Genomic DNA, 19,185 nt, shown 5'->3' with positions numbered 1-19,185 from the left:
TTTTTTTAATTGAAAAACATTTTTAAAAGGGTCATCTGGGTGGCTCAGTTGGTTCAGCATCCAACTTCAGTTCAGGTAATGATCTTGCAGTTGGTGAGTTCAAGCCCCGAGTCAGGCTCTGTGTTGACACCTCAGAGCCTGGACCCTACTTTGGATTGTGTGTGTGTGTGTGTGTGTGTGTGTGTGTGAGTGTGTGTGTCTGCCCCTCTCCTGCTCATGCTCTGTCTCTCTCTCTCTCTCAAAAATAAACATTAACAACTTTTTTTTAAAATTTTAAAGTATTTTTAGATTAGAGAGACAGAATGCAAGCTAAGGAGAGGAGCAGTGAGAGAGTGAGAATCTTAAGCAGGCTCCATGCTCAGTGCAGAACCCAATGCAGGACTCAATACCATGATTCTGGGATTATGACCTGAGCTGAAATCAAGAGTTGGATGCTCAACCCATCGAACCACCCAGGCGCCCCAAGATGTGCTTTTAAAGTTAAAATACATGCTAAAATTTGGCAAATTAGTCCTAAATATGTTACATGTTTGAAGCATGAGTGGGAGAGTAAACATGGCAAATCTTGACAAGACACGTGGCATTAACATTGTATTCCTTGATCCTATATCCTATGTGTGCTGTGTATTTCACATAGATGTACCTAAGTTAAATATTCCTTTAAAAACCAAACCAATTAGGGGCACCTGGGTGGCTCAGTCGGTTGAGCGGCCGACTTCAGCTCAGGTCATGATCTCGCGGTCAGTGAGTTCGAGCCCCGCGTCGGGCTCTGTGCTGACAGCTCAGAGCCTGGAGCCTGTTTCAGATTCTGTGTCTCCCTCTCTCTGACCCTCCCCCGTTCATGCTCTGTCTCTCTCTGTCTCAAAAATAAATAAAAACGTTAAAAAAAAAATTTAAAAACCAAACCAATTATATTGTTATTAAACTGTCTCTGTGTTCAAGACAGATGAAGTCACATGAAGTCACTTGGTAACTGATGGGAAGTTCTATCAGAATGTTTTAGCGATATTTAATTGACAGCCATTTAAGTGATACTCTCAGACAAAGTAAATAAAGTAACTTTGGGGTGAAAAAAAAGGGTTTAGTACCATTGAACATTCTGAGAACAGTTATCACTGGAGTAGGAAGCTGTCTTCCTGCTGGGCCTCCTGATCCCCAGAAACTCAACTTCTCTGGGAGAAGCAGCCAGAATGTTTAATGATCGACATGGCCACAATGGTCAGCACAGGTGTGTTGAGTCTGAGACCAATCGGTTCAGAAAGACACCAACAAGTGCAATTTCCAGCTTTATTGGTGTCAACGATTGTGTGGTCAAATTTCAAGACAGCAAGATTGCTGTCACCATTGTGGTGTCTGTGGTCCCCCGAGGTAAAGAGCACAGTCAGATTTATTTCTGCGAGTTCTCCTTCTGGGTCTTTGGACTTAAAACTTTGCCCTTGAGCAAGAGCCAGAGTATCTATCTCACTCCTCAAATGGGATCTCAACATGAGAAGCAATTTTCATGAATGGTTCTCTGAAGTACAAAGAAGGGCTGCAGAAAGATTGAAAAGCAACAATTTTATTTGTTCTCAGAGGCGAGGTGAGCCACTGTCCATCCAGGCAATGGGCAAACTGTCACAGGAAAAGCCTGCTGCAGCATACACAAATCATTGCTTTCTCTACCAAGTTCCAGCTTTTTTCTAGATCCTTTTGTGACAATTAGCAAATACTAGATTATTGTTGAGGCATCTGCTGACCTGGATGTGCAGAGCACATGTTCCTGTGGGCTGTTTCTTTGGTTCATAACAAACATTTGCATGGGCTTCCCCACCCTCACCTGCATGACCTCCCCAGACGTGTCTGTTCCAACGATCTAGAAACTGTGGCCGCCTCTCGTGGCATGTGAATCACACACTGGACCACTGAAGCCAACGGCACAGTTTAACGGGTTGAATTGTGAAAATGTTCTTAGTCCATATGGTTGTCTTCAGTCGAGAATTGGTCATCTGGGTTCTGTATGTTTACCAAAGAACTTTTTGTTTGTGACTGTGGGTAGGTCCGGAAGAAGGGTGGCCAACTCAGAGAACATCATTCTTGGTGTAGGAAATGCTTTCTCCTGTGTTTTGAGTGCTTATCATTTCTTCAGCTGCTGCTATATTTATAGCCTGGCCTCAGTAACTGTGATATCCTTTAATCTAGAAAGCTACTAACAGTTTGTGTGAAGTACTTAACAAACAAAAGCACCTTATTCTGTTATGAAATGTATTTGTGTTCTTTCTGTATACTTGCTGATATTTTGCTGTGCACTTTAGTTGCATACTTTTTATTTATTTAAAAAGTTTTTTTTTTTACATTTATTTATTTTTGATAGAGAGAGACAGAGCACAAGTGGGGGAGGGGCAGAGAGAGAAGGAGACAGAGAATCCAAAGCAGGCTCCAGGCTCTGAGCTGTCAGCACAGAGCCTGATGCAGGGCTCAAACTCACAGACTGTGAGATTATGCCCTGAGCCGAAGTCGGACGCTCAACCAACTGAGCCACCCAGTTGCCCCTAATTGCCTTTTTAAGTACCATCTTCTTAGAATATGTAGACCAACTTTCCTGAGCCTTTTTTTCTTTTGATCTTATATCACCCTTTGCAAAATATAGAAACATTTCTCCCTACTCCTCCTGTCCCCAGTGATAATATTTATCTATAGGCTTTCCTTGTGGAAGGAGTATATTTATTCTACAGAGAGCTATGGATAAAATCTCTTCATTAGGGTCTTTTAAATTGTTTTCTTCCAGTGGATTTTGTTTTGTTTGAAAAAAAACCCCGAAATAATATTTTCAACCTTTGGAAGTAAAAGATACATTTGTAGTTGCTAGCTTTTTGTTTGAACTTGAAGTTGTTTGAAACTGGCAGGAGGAGAAAGCTTTAGATAGTGCCCACTCCTGTCTTGTCTTAGCAGGTGTCCAACATCTGTTCAGTCGCTCAGGCCCCAAACCTGGGAGCCCTCCTGGACTCCCCTGACACCCTGTCTCCACTTCACATTCAATTACCAAGTCCTGTTGACTCTATTTTCTTTTTTTGGTCTTGTTCTGTTCTTAATGTACACACTGATGGGGTCCAGTAGTTGGGAGACATGACACCTATACTCTGTAGGTACTTGTGGAAATGACTCTACATGGGAGATGCACAGTTTTTACCAAGTTTGTCTACCTACCTTCTGATTTGCTATGTGGCCCTGTTAAAGTGATAAACTATTATACTAGCTAGCTCTCTGTAGTAGTTTGTCATTGCTCCATAACTACCCAAGACGCAGTGCCTTAAACAATAATTTATGTATCACATACCTGAGGGTTGGCTGCAGCTGACTGATCTAAGCGAGACCTGGCTGGGAGGCTCAGCTGGGCGTCTCTGCTCCACGTGTCTCCCACCTCCTTGGGAGAGCAGCTGAGCAGAAGCAAGTTCTTCTCAGAGTGATGTTGACTCTACTTTGCAACTGTCACCATATCTCTTTCCTGGATTAGTGTTCAATCTAACCCTTCCCCCACCCCCCAAAAAAGTTGGTCTCATTACATCTCTCCCAGTCTAGTCCCCTTATAACAATGTTACCTTTTAGAAATACAAACATCATCTGCAGCCAATTAAGCCGACTGCGCTCTTTCCCCACAGGGGCCCAGTATGCAATGGCCACACGCAGTAGCCTCCTTGGTAGTGTATGAAGCCTGTTGATTGTATGGGTTGCCCTAAGGGGCCTTGGGGACAGCCCTTTCCAGTGGACATTGATGTCTGACCTCATGCTATCTCCAATCCAGGCTCCAGACAGGTATGCAGGGTACCTTTGGAAAGGCCCAGGGCACAAAGGCCAGGGCCATCGTTGGCCGAGTCATCATGTCCATGCATAGCAGGTTGCAGAACAAGAAGCACATGATTGAGGCCCTATGTAAGGCCAGGTTCAAGTTCCCTGGCTGCCAGAAAATCCACATTTCCAAGAAGTGGGGCTTTACTAAGTTTAATGTGGATGAATTTGAAGAAATGGTGGCTGAAAAGTGGCTCATCCCAGACAGGGATCATCAAACACATCCCTAATTATGGCCCCTTGGACAAATGGTGGGCTCTGCACTCAAGAGAACCTTGGCACCGCCCATCCCTTTCCATGCCCACCAATAAATCCTACTTCCTGTCCAAAAACACAAATACAAATATCATCCTGCTGAAAAACTTCAGTAGCTTCTTAGAGCCTCAGGCCAAGGCTCCCACGGCCTTCAGCAGAGCGGTTCCTGCCTTTTGACTCATCTTTGCCTGTCAGCCATCCTGGGCTTCCTTTGGTTCCTTGCATAGCACTTTCCTGCCTTGATTCAGGGCTTTGCATATGCTGTTCCTCCCGCCTAGAGAGCTCCTCTCCACATCCTTTGTCCAGCCAACTCCTCATTTAATCTTAAATTTAAATCCCCCTGACCTCAGGGAGGGCTTTCCAGATACACCCCATCAGCTCCTAGAGTACCTCTATGTCACCCTTTGTAACATTCCTCAGACTGGTCCTTTCTCATTCAATTTGCTCCCTGGACTGCAAGCTCTGTGAGGTCAGGGGCCGTGTCTAGTTCACTGGTCTCCCCCTGGCACCTGCACCGCTGGCTCGCAGGCAGTGCTGAATGAACGAAAAGATCAGCAAAAGGAGTGGGTGGAAAAGGTCTGCCAATGAGCCGGGATGATCGAGATCTTGTTTTTCACACCTGCAGATTTGAGGGTCGGACCAGGTAGGCTCTACCGCCAGCCAACTGTGACACTTTATCTTCTCTGTAGACTCACCCCAGCCTGTTCCCTTTGCTCCTGAATGCCGGATTGCACTACTGGTTGTATTTGGGGCTGGACATGGTGGGTGAGGCTATGAATGAAGGGAGTTAAAAAGGTAACTGCTGTTGGTGGCAGGGCAGAGTAGAAGGTGAAGTCAGCTACGTCAAATCCATGATCTCCTTTTAGTTTCACAGTCCAGAGAATAACAGCCATCAGAACAACATAGCCATGCACTAGGTCATACGAGGTTTCCTGGATATTAAAACATGATAGCCAGACCAGCCAAGTGTTCTCTCTGAAGGTCTAGAAAATAGCCGTGTTTGGCCAATGGTTTCACCTCAGGAGAAGTTAACTCATAGTGGCATTTCCCATTTGCTAAATGCAGACACTGGAAAGTGATCTCCAGACCCCAGCCTGAATTCCTCCTTCAGAACAGGTGAGCACACTAGATGTCCGTGAGGCTGAGTGTGATGTGGGACCCAGTCAAGCACGTGGAACGCTGAACTCTTTCAGAGATCACAACCATGGTCATGTCCCTTTAGTCAAAGCTCTAGAGTCAACCCTGGGTCCTCTGATTTGGGGACTGACTAGTGTAAGGCTCTGCCTGAAGTACAGATTCAAGACCCGTCTGTGGATTGTGTGTGACACAATTCTTTCAAGTCTTTCCATATATTCCTAATGCATAGTTAGTATTATCTGAGTTACAAAAATTAGCCCTATTTTTAAGGCTTGGCATGTTCAAAGGCATTCATGAGCTTTAATTAACACAAAAGGGACCTGCTGTTAAGGCCTGTAGAACAAAGTTAAGTTTGCTTGGTCCATTGTGTCTGTGACTAAAATCTGGGGGGAAGTCTCCTATGGAGCTGATACCCTACTGGTAACTTGATACTTCTAGAGGAGAGGTTCAACTCTAGACTTAGGATTCCAAGTAGCAGCTGCTTTAATTAATTAAGTATAAATCAGAGGTGACATCCATTAGCTACCCCCATTGTTGGGTGCAATTGTTGCTGAATGACTATATTTTCTACTGATGCAGAGTGGAAAAACTGATCCAGAGCTGCACATCCCAGGGCTGGGGGACTCTGCTCGAGGACAGTCAGCTGAAGGGGGAAAGGACATTACCCACATCACCTACATTCACCCTCTGCTCCATGCTGCAGCCCTAACACTGCTGGGCCGGTGACAGATCCCAGACCCACCAAGGTGCAGGTGTACAAGACTATCCATGGGCAAAAGCTTTCTGAAGTCACAAGATGTACTGCCCATCAGAACGAGCACACTGTTAATCTATTTTGAATCCACCATTACCACAAAATCTGCAATCTGTGGGTGAGAAGGGCAGACATGATCTTTTCCCATGCAAGAGGATGTGGATCTAGACTGTTCCTGTTTGACTCACATGACTGTAAGAATTAAAGTGACGGGGCAGTGGGTCAGTGGCAGGGTCAGTGACACCGTCACAGCGATTCTGTGATCCGTAAATATTTATATGAGTCTGTTCCAAACCGAAACACCTAAGTAATGAATTCACTTCGTGTTGTTTACAAAGGTGAAAAATCATTTGGATAGTATCTGGGTCCCCCATAAAATCCCCGGAAATCAAGAAAGTTACTTAATATCTTCCTTTTATGTTTTGAACTGATGTGTTTCCAGGGATAAATGCACACAAATATCTCCATTACCTGCAACATACTCAAAAGGCAGAGTTTCCCCAAACTGGCTAAGAAATGTTAAAAACACTAGGGGATCTTTAAAAATGCAGATATAAATGATCGTGCCTCACCTCTCACTAAGAATCCGAGGGGGAGGGAGATGCTGAGAAATTTTCTGGATGCTTCTGGAAGCCAGCTTTCAGGAGCGGTGCTGCGAGTGGCCCTTCCTCAGCCTCCCTGTGCGCTGGAGGAATCCAGATGTGCTAGATTGAAGATTCTGATTTGGAAGATTTGGGATGGGGCTGGAGATTCTGCATTTGAAACAAGTTCGCAGAAGGGGCTGATGGTGTCTTGTTTGCATGTGTGGGGCCACCTGTGGGCCACCTTTACTGTTGCATCAGGCCCAAGTAAAAACCGCAGGATGCACCCTCCACCCCTTTGACCCTGTCCTACTCTCTGCTGCCCCCCCAAATCTTGGGTGCTGAGACTTCGACCTTCACTAAGGGAGGGCTCAGCTCAGGTTGGGACCCTCCCTCTGGGTCCCCACTGCCCTCTGCAGGACCTGCCTTGGCAGGAAAAAATGCATTCATCGAGAGGAGTGTATCTGGTGTCAGGTGACTTAGGCAGACAATTCTGTTTATTGTCAACCAAGAAACATAGTGTGGAGGTGCTCTATACAAGCAGGGATGAGATACAAAAAGGGGTGGGCAGAGGAGACACAATAATATACAGCAGTATTGGGAGCGAACTCCAGCTCTTCATTTGAACACTTGAACCAAGGAGACAGCCATCCTTTTTCACTAAAGACTAAAGAAGAATGGAAACCAGACTCAGTTTATCAGCTCCTTACAGGGCGGGCAGAGCAAGAGGCTATTTTAAGCTGATGTAAGAAAGAGGCCACTTGTGGTCTGTTGGGAGCCCGCATCCCAAGCACAAAATGGATGCTGAAGGTGGGGTCCACAGCTGCCAGTGGTGGCTGGTCCTGGCTCCCTAGGTCCTGGGTTTCTCTTGATTTTCAATAATAAGCTTGTCGGTCGAATACAGTTGGCCAATGTGGACCTGAAAGCAAAGAAAGACTCCGTTAGTTGCGAAAAGTCAGAAAGAGCATTTCTAACCTTTTAAATGCCAACGTCTGCCACCAAAGGGCTGTTGCTTGTGGGAAACTGCATCGCGGGGCAAACTGTAGTCACTAGGTTGGCCTTCGCTAATTCCCTGCGTCCTTTGATTCCCACCTCCTTCACTGTGAGAACAAGTCGGAGATCCAGTCATTCGTTCTCACTTTAGAAATGGCACCAGCAGCCGTGGTCTCTGTTTCTCAGGCTGTCCTGAGCTGGCTGAGACCATCCACCAGGTTCCCTGGCTGGTGGCCAGAGGGAGAGCCACCCAGATGTGTGCAGAGCAGCTCCTCACTGAACAGGACCCCCTTCCTTTAGAACCGGTTCTTCCATAAGGAAAGGCTTTCAGCATAACACAGAAATGTGTCTTGTCTTTGTTGGGCTAGAATAGGCGTTGCGTTAAGAGCACTGCCAGCAATATGACCGCCTGTCCCAGACGGGGCTGAGGACCATGGTCTGTGTTCTTTCACCTCTTGTCTTTCCTGCCCTTTCTAAGTGTCCTCTTAAAGTGAGTGTTTCTGTTAATGCCCAGGTGTTCCCACTGTCCCAGGTAGATGCTGCAGCCGTAACTGGGGGCCACAGCAGATAACTAGTCCTTCCTTTGGAACAAAGGGTTTTCATGAGTTTTCTCCAAAAGCATTTCCTAAGTGATACTTTCTTAGAAAATGGAGAATTGGTGCAGAAGGGATTTTAGAGTGATTGGCCACTATCTATGGGTAATTTGGGGTCTTTGCTCTCTGAGAAAATGAGGGAAACTCTCAATGGCTATAGCAGACACCTACAGCAGTCAGGGGTCAGAAGCTAGACCCTCATGTGGTTTTTTTCATCTTGCTTTAATATTCTATTTTATTTTATTTTTTTGAGTACAGTTGACACACAATCTTGCAGTTTCAAGTGTGCAACATAGTGATTCAACTTCTCTATATCTTATGCTGTGCCCACCACAAGTGTAGCTATCATCTGTTACCATGCAACACTAATTATATTTCCTATGCTGTGCCTCTTATGCCCATGACTTATTCACTCTGTAATGGGAAGCCCGTATCTCACACTGTCCTTCACACATTCTTCCCATCCCCTCCCCGACCAGCAACCATCTGTTTGTTCTCTGTATTTATAGGTCTGATTATGCTTTTTGTTGGTTTATTCATTTGTTTTGTTGTTGAGGCTCCACATAGAAGTGACATCAGTTGGTATTTGTCCTCCTCAGTCTGACTTATCCAACTCAGCATTATACCTTCTAGGTCCACCCATATTGTTGCGAATGGCAAGATGTCCTCCTTATTTATGGTTAAATACTCTATTGTCATTACTAAGGTACAGTGGTGGTTTCTCATCAATGACATCCCAACAGACCATCTGAATTTTCACATGCCATTGGTTATGTCTTGCGGAGCGATATCCTGATGGCCTTGGGAGCACCAGTAGCTCACAAGCATTGTGGTGCCAGAGGGAAGTGAAGGAAGATGTCAGAGCAGCCAAATTATTTAAAGAGAAAGCCAAAATATAAGAGTGGAGATTTCGGGGGATGAGGATGATTGTGTAGATATTTTAACTGCAAATGAATTCCTTCAACTGAAAAAAGGGAAAGAGGGGGTGGTGGTGGTGGGGAATGAGTGCTCTGCATAGTTCCTAACAAAAGTCAGTGATGAGCTTTGCTCCTGTGTCTTCAGTCTCCCTTCCTCTTGTCCATATAAAGAACACATATAGCTTCTGATGCAAGAGGAAAGGGTGGGCCTGGGATTCTGTGGACCACACTCTGAATGACGCAGTCAATAAACCATCTTGAGGGGTGAGATTAGCTGGATGGGATTTCATGATGAATGGAGCACAGAGGCTGGTCTGGCCTCTCTTCTTGATGACCTGAGATAGCTGTGGGGTGAGTGGAAGCCATATTTACCCTACTCCAGATGGGAGGTAGAGAGGCATTCTCCACTCTGGCTGCTATATGGTTTTATTTTCATTTGCTAACCTCAACAGACAAATGGGCCACTATCAATGCTTTTTATTTTTATTTTTAAAGTTTATTTTTATTTATTTTGAGAGAGAGAGAACAAGCAGGGAAGGGGCTGAGAGAGAGAGGGAGATAGAATCCTAAGCAGGCTCCTTGCTCTCAGCACAGAGCCTGATGGAGGGCCTGAACTCAAAAACCATGAGATCATGACCTGAGCAAGCAAGGACCTTGATCGAAGTCAAGATTTAGATGGTTAACCAAATGAGCCAGCCAGGTGCCCCTCAATGCTTTTCAGAAGAAAGGCTAAAATACCAATTACTCAGAAAGGAAAAACAAAACAAAACAAAACGTTTTTGGGGAATGTCTAATAAAAATAATTTTATATAACTGCTCAAATGATTCAGTTACCTGGGAACTTGTTTTATATTTAATTGATCTTGGGAGGGTTTACCAGGAACCCCTCTTAGAGAAGTGTCTACAATACCATGTTTCATGAATGCTTGGCTGAGTTTATCTGTGTTTTTTTCAGGGCTCTAGTGGCAGGCAGAAGTTATGATATGGCATAAGGAAGAACTCTTTCACAGAGCTGTCAGAAAATGGAATTGGCTGCCTTGGGAAGTGGTCAATTCTGTACAAGAAGGAGGAGGTGAGGATGGAGAAGGATTTATATGCTGGACAGAGGTGGAACCAGATGGGTTTCTTCTACCTCTCAGCCTCTGTGACTGCCATGCTTGTCTGGGTCTCCAGGACCCATCTCAGAGCTCCTGAGGGGCCCAGTGTCCAGCCATGTGTTCTGGTAACCTGGAAGAAAAGGTGGTCTTCTTGGTGGAGACTGAAGATCCAGGAGGACACTTATCATGCCACAGAATAAACACGTCTTCTCCCACACAACTCACTTTGTGGACACTGTGCTAACAGCCACCTTCTTGATGGATAGGCTATAACACCTGTTGTGTGGCCTTTCTCCTGTGTTCCTAACTAAGTCTCCAGGGACACAGTTAACATAGTATTGGTTCTCCTCGCCCCCCAATCTAAAGGATAGCACCTTTGGGGGACAGGTGTTCTCTTGAAAGAAATGCAGCTGTGGTATGGGGTGGCCTAGTTGTAATCAACTTTGCATAAAAGGCTCCAAAGAAAACTGCAGAATGAAGAGTGAGGGGCGATCCAAAGAGCTCAGGTTTTAGGGAACTTGAATCAAAGCAAACCTTCAAATATGTCCCATTTTGAAAGAAGTATGAATTAGATTTTAAAAACTCCATCCATGGGAATGCAAGCTGGTGCAGCCACTCTGGAAAGCAGTATGGAGATTCCTCAAAAAACTAAAAATAGAACTACCCTACGACCCAGCAATTGCACTACCAGGCATTTACCCACAGGATACAGGTGTGCTGTTTCGAAGGGGCACATGCACCTCCATGTTTACAGCAGCACTATCAACGATAGCCAAAGTATGGAAAGAGCCCAAATGTCCATCGATGGATGAATGGATAAAGAAGATGTGGTATATATATACAATGGAGTATTACTCAGCAATCACAAAGAATGAAATCTTGCCATTTGCAACTACGTGGATGGAACTGGAGGGTATTATGCTAAGCGGAATTAGTCAGAGAAAGACAAAAATCATATGACTTCACTCCTATGAGGCCTTTAAGAGACAAAACAGATGAACATAAGGGAAGGGAAACAAAAATAATATAAAAACAGGGAAGGGGACAAAACAGAAGACTCATAAATATGGAGAACAAACTGAAGGTTACTGGAGGGGTTGTGGGAGGGGGGGTGGGCTAAATGGGTAAGGAGCACTAAGGAATCTACTCCTGAAATCACTGTTGCACTATATGCTAACTAATTTGGAAGTAAATTAAAAAACATAAAAAAATTAAAAAAAAAAAACTCCATCCAGATACAACACTTTCATGGCTTTTGCGGGGGTGGAAGAAAGAAATCAGATCTTATAATCAATGACGTTAAGAAACCATAACAATTAGTATCTTTTCATCTGTCCAGGCTCCCTTGGTCTGAGAGTCACAGTTGTCTGGTATCTGCCCACCTTCCTACGTACCACTGAGCCTCTCATGGACTGCCATGACACTTTGGGTTTTCCAAATCACTTTGGGTCTTTGCTCAGACTCCTCCACCAACAAAGGTTTGTTCCATGTCCACCATACAAAAGCCTACCCCCCACCCTCCCGCCCCTGCCACACACACACACACACTTTGTGCAAATGGTTGAAGCTTTCCTGGGTCCCCTCTGCAGAAGGGGCTCACTCTCTCTCCTGGGAACATTCACTACATGTATCTGTATACCTGTATCAGTTCCTCTGCATGAATATCAATGACTAATGGGGAGAAAGGAGGGTCTGACGTTCTACTTGCTCTGACTTAGCTGCCTTCACAGCATGGTTTAGGACAGTGCGAAGCACGTAGAAGTGCTCGGTAAGTACTCAGCAACTAAAAATACCAATGTCTAGTATCCCTGGTTATAACCAAAGCTCTGCGTCCACCAGTTCTGAAACCCAGATCTGTAAGTAATTATTGCAGTGCTTTGGTGGCGAGCTACCCATGGAATTATGGAACTGATAAAGGCAAGTCAATAAAAATCGCAATAGGATCATTTTATTGTAACAAGAATGCTCTACTCACTGTTAAGCAAAATCAAATGATTTAAATTTGGCCCAGTAGAAACTTTAAAGCTATAATCCAGGGCTATAAGGGATTAACCCAGAGCAATTACAGAAGATGTAAGAGAAATATTCAGTTCACACAGGGAGGAAATATTAAAAAGTTATCTCAATGAGAGCTATAGAGGGGAGGCAATAAATGTTTGTGTAACAGTTCTGTTGTATTTATTTGGGCTACAAAATGTGTTAGCACACATGTGGGGCCAGTCCCCCATGGGATGGATGCTGTGGTGCTAATGACAGAGCATGTCGTTTCTGAGCTGCAGGTGAGAGGAACCGGTCAACGAAGTGAGGAAGTGCAGTTACCAGCTTCAATTTACAGCCCTTCCAGAAGCCCCGATGGGCTCAGCCAGCCACATATGACTATTACCATGCATAAATTGGTCATTAAAGCTGATCACACTTCTATTCTATAAACTACAGGAGTTGGCATTAGAGTCCATTAGAAAAATACACAGATTACTCAGCTGCAAGTAGATGGGATGGCTGGATGGCCTAGAAACACTTATGAGCTCTGAGACTCATTAGGCAAATAACCTGCTGGGGAGGAAGAAGGAGGATCCAAGAAAAGAAAATTGAGTACAACGTTTCAGGTCTTCATTGCTTACTCATCTGAAGCAATGCACTGTCTCCCGTGCAACACATCTCAATCTGATTTAGACTCAGAGGAGCTGGGCTCAGTCGCCAGGGGTGGGGGCCGTGGGGAGGCTGAAATGGGACCTCTGCTACTTCCTGCCTGTTTCACACAGTTGTTATGAGAATCAAATGGGATACAAGACTTGAAGGAAATGTACCAGTTGTCCCAGATACTTCCTAGGGCCTCAATTATATTAACTGTCTTCATGTTGTTGAGAGGATTAAATAAGAACAGTACCAGGCATGTAGTAAGGGCTTGTAAATGTCACTTACGTGCATGGCCTGTCTGCTGTCGAGAGGAATACCACAGGGTGTCAGATCCTGACCTCAAAGATGTTTTCTCAGAGCCTCCTCACCCTCTGGGTGTAAAAGTCTATGACTCTGTAGTTGTTAAACCCACCCACACTGTGGAGAGGGTGTCAGTGATGTCTGACACCACCTCCTGCTTTTGAACTTGAGCTTCTTGGGCTGGACTTGAGGACTCATTGGTTTCCCTCATCTCTGCTCTGGGGCACAGCTTCCTGACCAGTAGGACCATGATGCTTCCAGCTGGTCAGGGCAGTCTGGTGTGAGAAGGAGGTGCCCTGGGCACTGAAAAGTTTTGGGAGAGATGGTGACACCTGGCTCTGCTGGAGAAGCCAAGGGGTGGGCTGTCCCTGCTCTCTTCCCTTTCTGAGGATGGTAAAACCACCCAGGCAGGGATGGTTCCCTGTACAACGGGGGGTCGGGAACAGGGACAAATCTTACCTCTGGCATTGTAGGGACTATACTATTACTACTATTATTATCATCATTTTTAAAATTATTAGTTTTTTAAATGTTTATTTATTTTTGAGACAGAGAGAGTTCTACTGAGTGTTGAGTGGGGAGGGGTCAGAGAGAGAGGGAGACACAGAATCCGAAACAGGCTCTAGGCTGCAAGCTGTCAGCACAGAGCCCGACATGGGGCTTGAACTCACGAACCATGAGATCATGACCTGAGCTGAAGTTGGATGCCCAACCGACTGAGCCACCCAGGCGCCCCTACTACACTATTAGTATTAATGATGATAATGCTATTACTACTAAAAAATAAAAATGATAATGATGATGAGATGTAACAGTCACAATTTAATGAGCATTTACTGTGTGCCATGCACTGTTCTAAGCATTCAATTAATTAAATCAATTAGGAATTCTTCCTATTTCACAACAACTTTATGAGGAAGATGCCATTATTATCATCAATTTACAGGCTTTTTATAGGCAAACGCCATCTTTGGTATTTAATTTCCACATTTGGAAGGAGTATAATTGCTTAGATGGGCACGTCCTTCCATTTCACATATAAAAAGCCAGAATATGATGAGAAAAGACAGTAACAACAGTTACAACAACAAAAATAACACATCTAGACATAACCTTAAAAATAAATATGTAAGGCTTTAAGAAAGAAAACTATAAAACTTAAAAAATAGAAAATGAGTTTGAATAAAATAAGATATACCATGTTCATGGAAAGACTGAATCATATAAAAATGTCAATCTTTTGCCAAATTAATTAATGTGTAACATGATAATGAAAATCTCAATGGGGTTTTTTGAGATACATGAGGAAATGACTTTAGTGTTTACTTGAATGAATACATGTCAAGAATAAGAAAGAACATGAGGAAGATATTAAAGCATTTCTGAGAAACAACTGAAACTGTTGGTACTAGCCCAAGGAGAGAGAAATGAACAGAGTAAGAGTTAGAAGCAGGTCCTATCAAATGGAAGTAGTTACTAAATAAAATCATACTCATGGGGTTTTGGGGCTTAGCTTGAAGAGGATGTGGTAACTAAATATTTCTTTTAAGTCCCTTATTGATCTTCATGTAAATGGTGTGTTCTCCTCCATAATGTATTTATGCTCATTTTATAAAAATGTTTTCCCAAGTTGTCAAATAATGCTGGCCCTTTGAGAAAATGCACTTAACTAACCTTGTGCCTTTGAGTGCCTCCTGACACACCCAGTCGAGAGGCATATTTTTAAGGTACTGATATTTCCTAAGATAGTTGGAAGGTCCCCCCAAACCTCTGAGCCACCAATATAAATGAATCTTTGGTAGGAGAATTTTAGCGTCTGGTCTCCTGTCAGACCATACGTTCTGCTGACTGTTGCCTGCTTGCCCTGTGGAAGGCGGACAGGACATTTGCACCCCTCCTCTGACCTTTGATGATGTCAGACAGCTTTCCATGCTGCCTGAAACTTGTTCAGCAAATCTCTCTAGTGAGCATGGAGAGTAGCTGCCACAGCTTTGCCACAGTCAAGGCAACTGTGATAACAACCATTTTTCAAATATACCATTTTTATCATACTAGTTTCCTAATAACTTCTTAATGAAGCAAAGTGAAATAGGGATACATGAAATTATAATTTTTTCAGTTTTTTTCTGTTTAGCAGTAAGAGGCATTATGAAATCCAAACTTACGAATATAGGTCACATGGTCTTCCTCTAAAAACAGCTCTTTATGCATATGCTTTTTCTTTCTAGAATTCAGCAGCCTAAGATGTTTTTCAAACTGGTTACGTGTAGTATCCTAATATTATTGCTTTTGAATTTGCTATCATTTTTATGAAATGGAAGAATGCCTGAAGAATTCAAACTAGATCTCTGTAAATTCAGTCCACAACTGAATGTACAACAGAGAAAGAAGATTAGTCCAAAAAATCCACAGATGGATCTTCTTGTGTTCCCTCTCTCTCCACCCATGCTCCATCTCCATTCAACTCTGTGAGCCTTGAATTTTAGATACTGGTTATTCCTAATGTGGAGGGTGGTGGTGAGGAACTGACCTTTTATCTTCTCTAATATTCCCAGCAGAGTGGTGAACAAAGTCATATCTCTTCTCTAAATTCCATGTCACAGTTAATGCGTTTCATCCTCGCTTCTGGGGACAAGAGACACCCCAGATGCAGGAGTGTGTCTGCTCATCAGCATGACCAGATGCCCGGCTTATGCGATTTTCCCAGCGTGATTATTAATAGAGCCTTCTTTCACTCTCAAGGGTCTCCATTTGTGATGATGAATTATATGGTCGTCCTATGTCTTATCTATTGTCAGAATTCTAGGCCATCCCATTGTTTTTCTGCATGTCTGATGTTCAGTTAAAAAATTTTTAAAAAGCCCACCAAGGGACAGCCTCTTTCTTTTGTATCCCAGGCCATCAGAATAAAAGAAATCAAACTATTGTAATGGGGCTCAAAAAACTCTGGTCTCAAAGAGCCTGAAGTCATGGGCAGCCAGCAGGGGTTCCCAACTCGACAAGCATGCTGTCCCCTCTGCAGGAGTGAGTCCTTTTTTTGAACAAATATACATGTAAGGCAGTGGTTGCTAACAAGACTGGGCCTCAGATCTACAGGGCTAGCTTTCAAGGATATACAGGGCTGGGTCCCACTCAAGGAGGTTCTCATTAGGGAGGTGGGGGAGGGTTTGTGTATGGCACTGTTCTCTTGCTTCTGATTGGCACCCCTGAGTGAAGAAGAAGCACACATATAAGAGGATTTATTATTAATATTTTTAAATTATCAGTTTTTTTCCCCCTAGTGGGTGAATACTTTTCCAAAAAACAAACAAAAACCCCGGTTGATATTTACCCACCAAGTGCTCTTTGGGCATAGTCTTTCTAGAAGGTACAGCCATGGACTACAAGACCAGGTTGGAGCAGGGAGGGGTCTTTGTACTTCAGTATCATTCTAGAATGCGACACTTTTTTTAAAAAATAATCTTTTAATGTTTATTTTTCAGAGAGAGAGAGAGACAGAGCACAAGTGGGGGAGAGGCAGAGGGATAGGGAGACACAGAATCAGAAGCAGGCTCTAGGCTCTGAGCTGTCAGCACAGAGCCCAATGTGGGGCTCGAACCCACCAACCACAAGGTTGTGACCTGAGCTGAAGTGGGACGCTTAACCTACTGAGCCATCCAGGTGCCCCTGTTTGTTTTTTTTTTTTTTTTTAATTTTTAAAAAAATGTTTATTTATTTTTGACAGAGAGAGAGAGAAAAAGTGCATGCGAGCGGGTAAGGGGCAGAGAGAGGGAGACACAGAATCTGAAGCAGGCTCCAGGCTCTGGGCTGTCAGCAGCAAATCTGATGCAGGGACCGAACTCATGAACAGTGAGATCATGACCCGAGCTGAAGTTGAACACTTAACCGACTGAGTCACCCAGGCACCCCTAGGATACCACACTGTTAATGAAGGCCAGCGAATCCTTCTACATCTGTTCTTTAGAGGTACTGGGTGTTTGAGGATGATTCCTATCTGCTAGTCTGAACCATTTCATGGGGTGAGCAGATGGTTACAAAACAGGAGACAGGCCTATCATATCCAGATATTCGCCCGCACCTGCCCCTGCAGCAGAGCTGACCATGTGGGGACACTGGATACAAACGCTCTGCTAGCCGCTGAGGAGTGTTCCAGAGGCGGCGGTGAAGCATTGCACATCTGTGAGATGAAAGCACCCACATGGCAAGCACACCATGTTGCACGTCAGCACCCTGGCAGCCAGTCACCAAGCCCTTCTTGGAACTGGGCAGAACTCAGGACCCAAACATCACGTCAGAGTGAAACCTGGCACTTCCCTGGGATGGTGACAGAGCCCAGGCAAACTGCCAGAGGTGCTGGTCTTCCTGCGTTGAGCTCAGCTGCACCTCAGCCCCCTGAACTCAGTGCTTCAGGTCACCAAAACCATAGCAGCAAGGCCAGTATCCCGGCACCACTTTAATTAGTGACAAGGTGATGCAAGTGACTAGGCTCACAATTCCTGGGACGGTGCTGGGACCAGCAAGTTCTTGACGGTGTGCTTATCACTTGTCTGAGGACTATCCTTGATGCTTTGTGGGGGTGATCAGGTGCTATTTTATCCCTTCGGGGGCACCCTTTGTCAGGGGCAGCTTGATTCAATTCTGATTTTACATTTTCTTTAAGCAAATATAACTGAAAAGTGAAGGGTGGCCAAAAAAACAAAAAACAAAAAAAGAAGAGAAAAAGACAAATACAGAGTTAGATGATTACCCACCACTTCGGACAATTATTTCTAGAGACTTGTGGATTGACTGTATTTCACTTGGTTTGGCTCTGTCTCGCTCATCGGATGGCTGACGGCATCATACTTGGTCAGCGGTACAGAGCAGGGTCACTCACACAACTTGGTTTGATTTTACAGGTTCTTCACTTTGTGAGCTTCCAGGTTTGGGGGACAGCATTATTTGAGGCACCTGTCACTGTAAACAGATTCACAATTTCCAGGGCAATGAACACAGCAGATCCAAAGTCGAGGTCATAAAGAAAAGGCACTCAATGCTGAAGTTTCCAGAGTATGAGCCAGAAGGTGCACTTGTTCTTTTTTTAAAATTCAGGCTTGTGAAATGTGTTGATTTACCGGCTTCTTGTAAACACAGGGTAAGTCTGGGGCACCTGGGTGGCTCAGCTGGTTGAGTGCCCAACTTCAGCTCAGGTCGTGATCTCACGGTTGGTAAGTTCTAGCGCCCACGTCAGACTTGCTGCTGTCAATGCAGAGCTGGCTTCAGATCTTCTGCCCTCTCTCTCTGCCCCTCCCCGACTTGTGCGTATATGTGCTCTCTCTCTCTCAAAAATAAATAAAACTTAAAAACAAAACACAAAAAAAACCAGGATAAGTTTGACGCCTTTTGGTGTTAAGAAGTCAGGAATGATCAAGTGTCCCCACTGAGACAATGTGCATTCCCTCCCCTGCTGTGCTCATACCTCTCACGGACCCAGGTTTGCCAGAACAGTTTCTCTGCAACAATGCCACCAGCAGCTTCTGATGGAATGCCATGGCAGTTGCCTTACCTCCACCTCATCAACTGAAGCCCGGCTCACACAAGAAATGGTGGGAGACAATAGATACAAACATGAAGTCAAAGTCCACACTTTTTTCTACAACTTGCCTTTTTTCAAGCTTGGCATCATTCCATGTCAGGACACAGATCTACTTCTTTCTTTCAAACAGCTGCTTTGCATTCCTTTGCGCCCATCCCTGTGGGGACGTGCCACATCAGATCCAGGGACATTAGAACACATGGTCAATAGCATCTTACTTTCCCAGGGCTTAGGGACCTTCTGGGAATGATATTAAACCTTAAGCAACACTGGGGTCAGACATATATTGATACATTTGCTTAGCTGGCTCTCTTCTGTCTTTTCCCCATCCAGAAGTCAGGTTGAAAAGTGCACCATAATGGACATGAGAGAAAAACACCAGCGTGAACTAAACACCTCAGAGGCAGTGTTGGGTCCAGATGCTCTAAGAAGCTGTGCTTGCCTGGCCTCTAACCCAGCATTCACTCGCTTCCCCATCCACCCCAGCTTCTCCTGAAGCCCAATAGCTGTGCTCCTGGAAGGTC

General features: G+C 44.5%; 1 protein-coding gene and 1 non-coding gene across 4 annotated transcripts in view; one reads left to right on the top strand and one right to left on the bottom strand.

Moving 5' to 3' along the window:
- The first annotated feature begins 3,597 nt into the window (after window positions 1-3,597).
- On the top strand, window positions 3,598-3,731 carry LOC125908518 (small nucleolar RNA SNORA70). Its single transcript, XR_007453399.1, has one exon. It is a non-coding gene; the product is annotated as a small nucleolar RNA SNORA70 (small nucleolar RNA).
- A 3,288-nt stretch (window positions 3,732-7,019) lies between these two features.
- The window catches only part of LYRM4 (LYR motif containing 4), a 174,346-nt gene continuing 162,180 nt past the window's right edge, over window positions 7,020-19,185 (bottom strand). For all 3 annotated transcript variants that reach the window (XR_007463062.1, XM_049654921.1, XM_049654924.1), the window contains one exon: window positions 7,020-7,468. Coding sequence is in view for 2 of the 3 variants with exons in the window: in XM_049654921.1 (XP_049510878.1) it covers window positions 7,400-7,468 (69 nt within the window). In the remaining variant the exon portion in view is untranslated. The remainder of the gene's footprint in view (window positions 7,469-19,185) is intronic.

The sequence above is a fragment of the Panthera uncia genome, assembly GCF_023721935.1.
Source record: "Panthera uncia isolate 11264 chromosome B2 unlocalized genomic scaffold, Puncia_PCG_1.0 HiC_scaffold_25, whole genome shotgun sequence".
NCBI lineage: Eukaryota > Metazoa > Chordata > Mammalia > Carnivora > Felidae > Panthera > Panthera uncia.
Note: the sequence above shows the minus strand (reverse complement) of the source record. Positions and strands in the feature narration are given on the sequence as shown.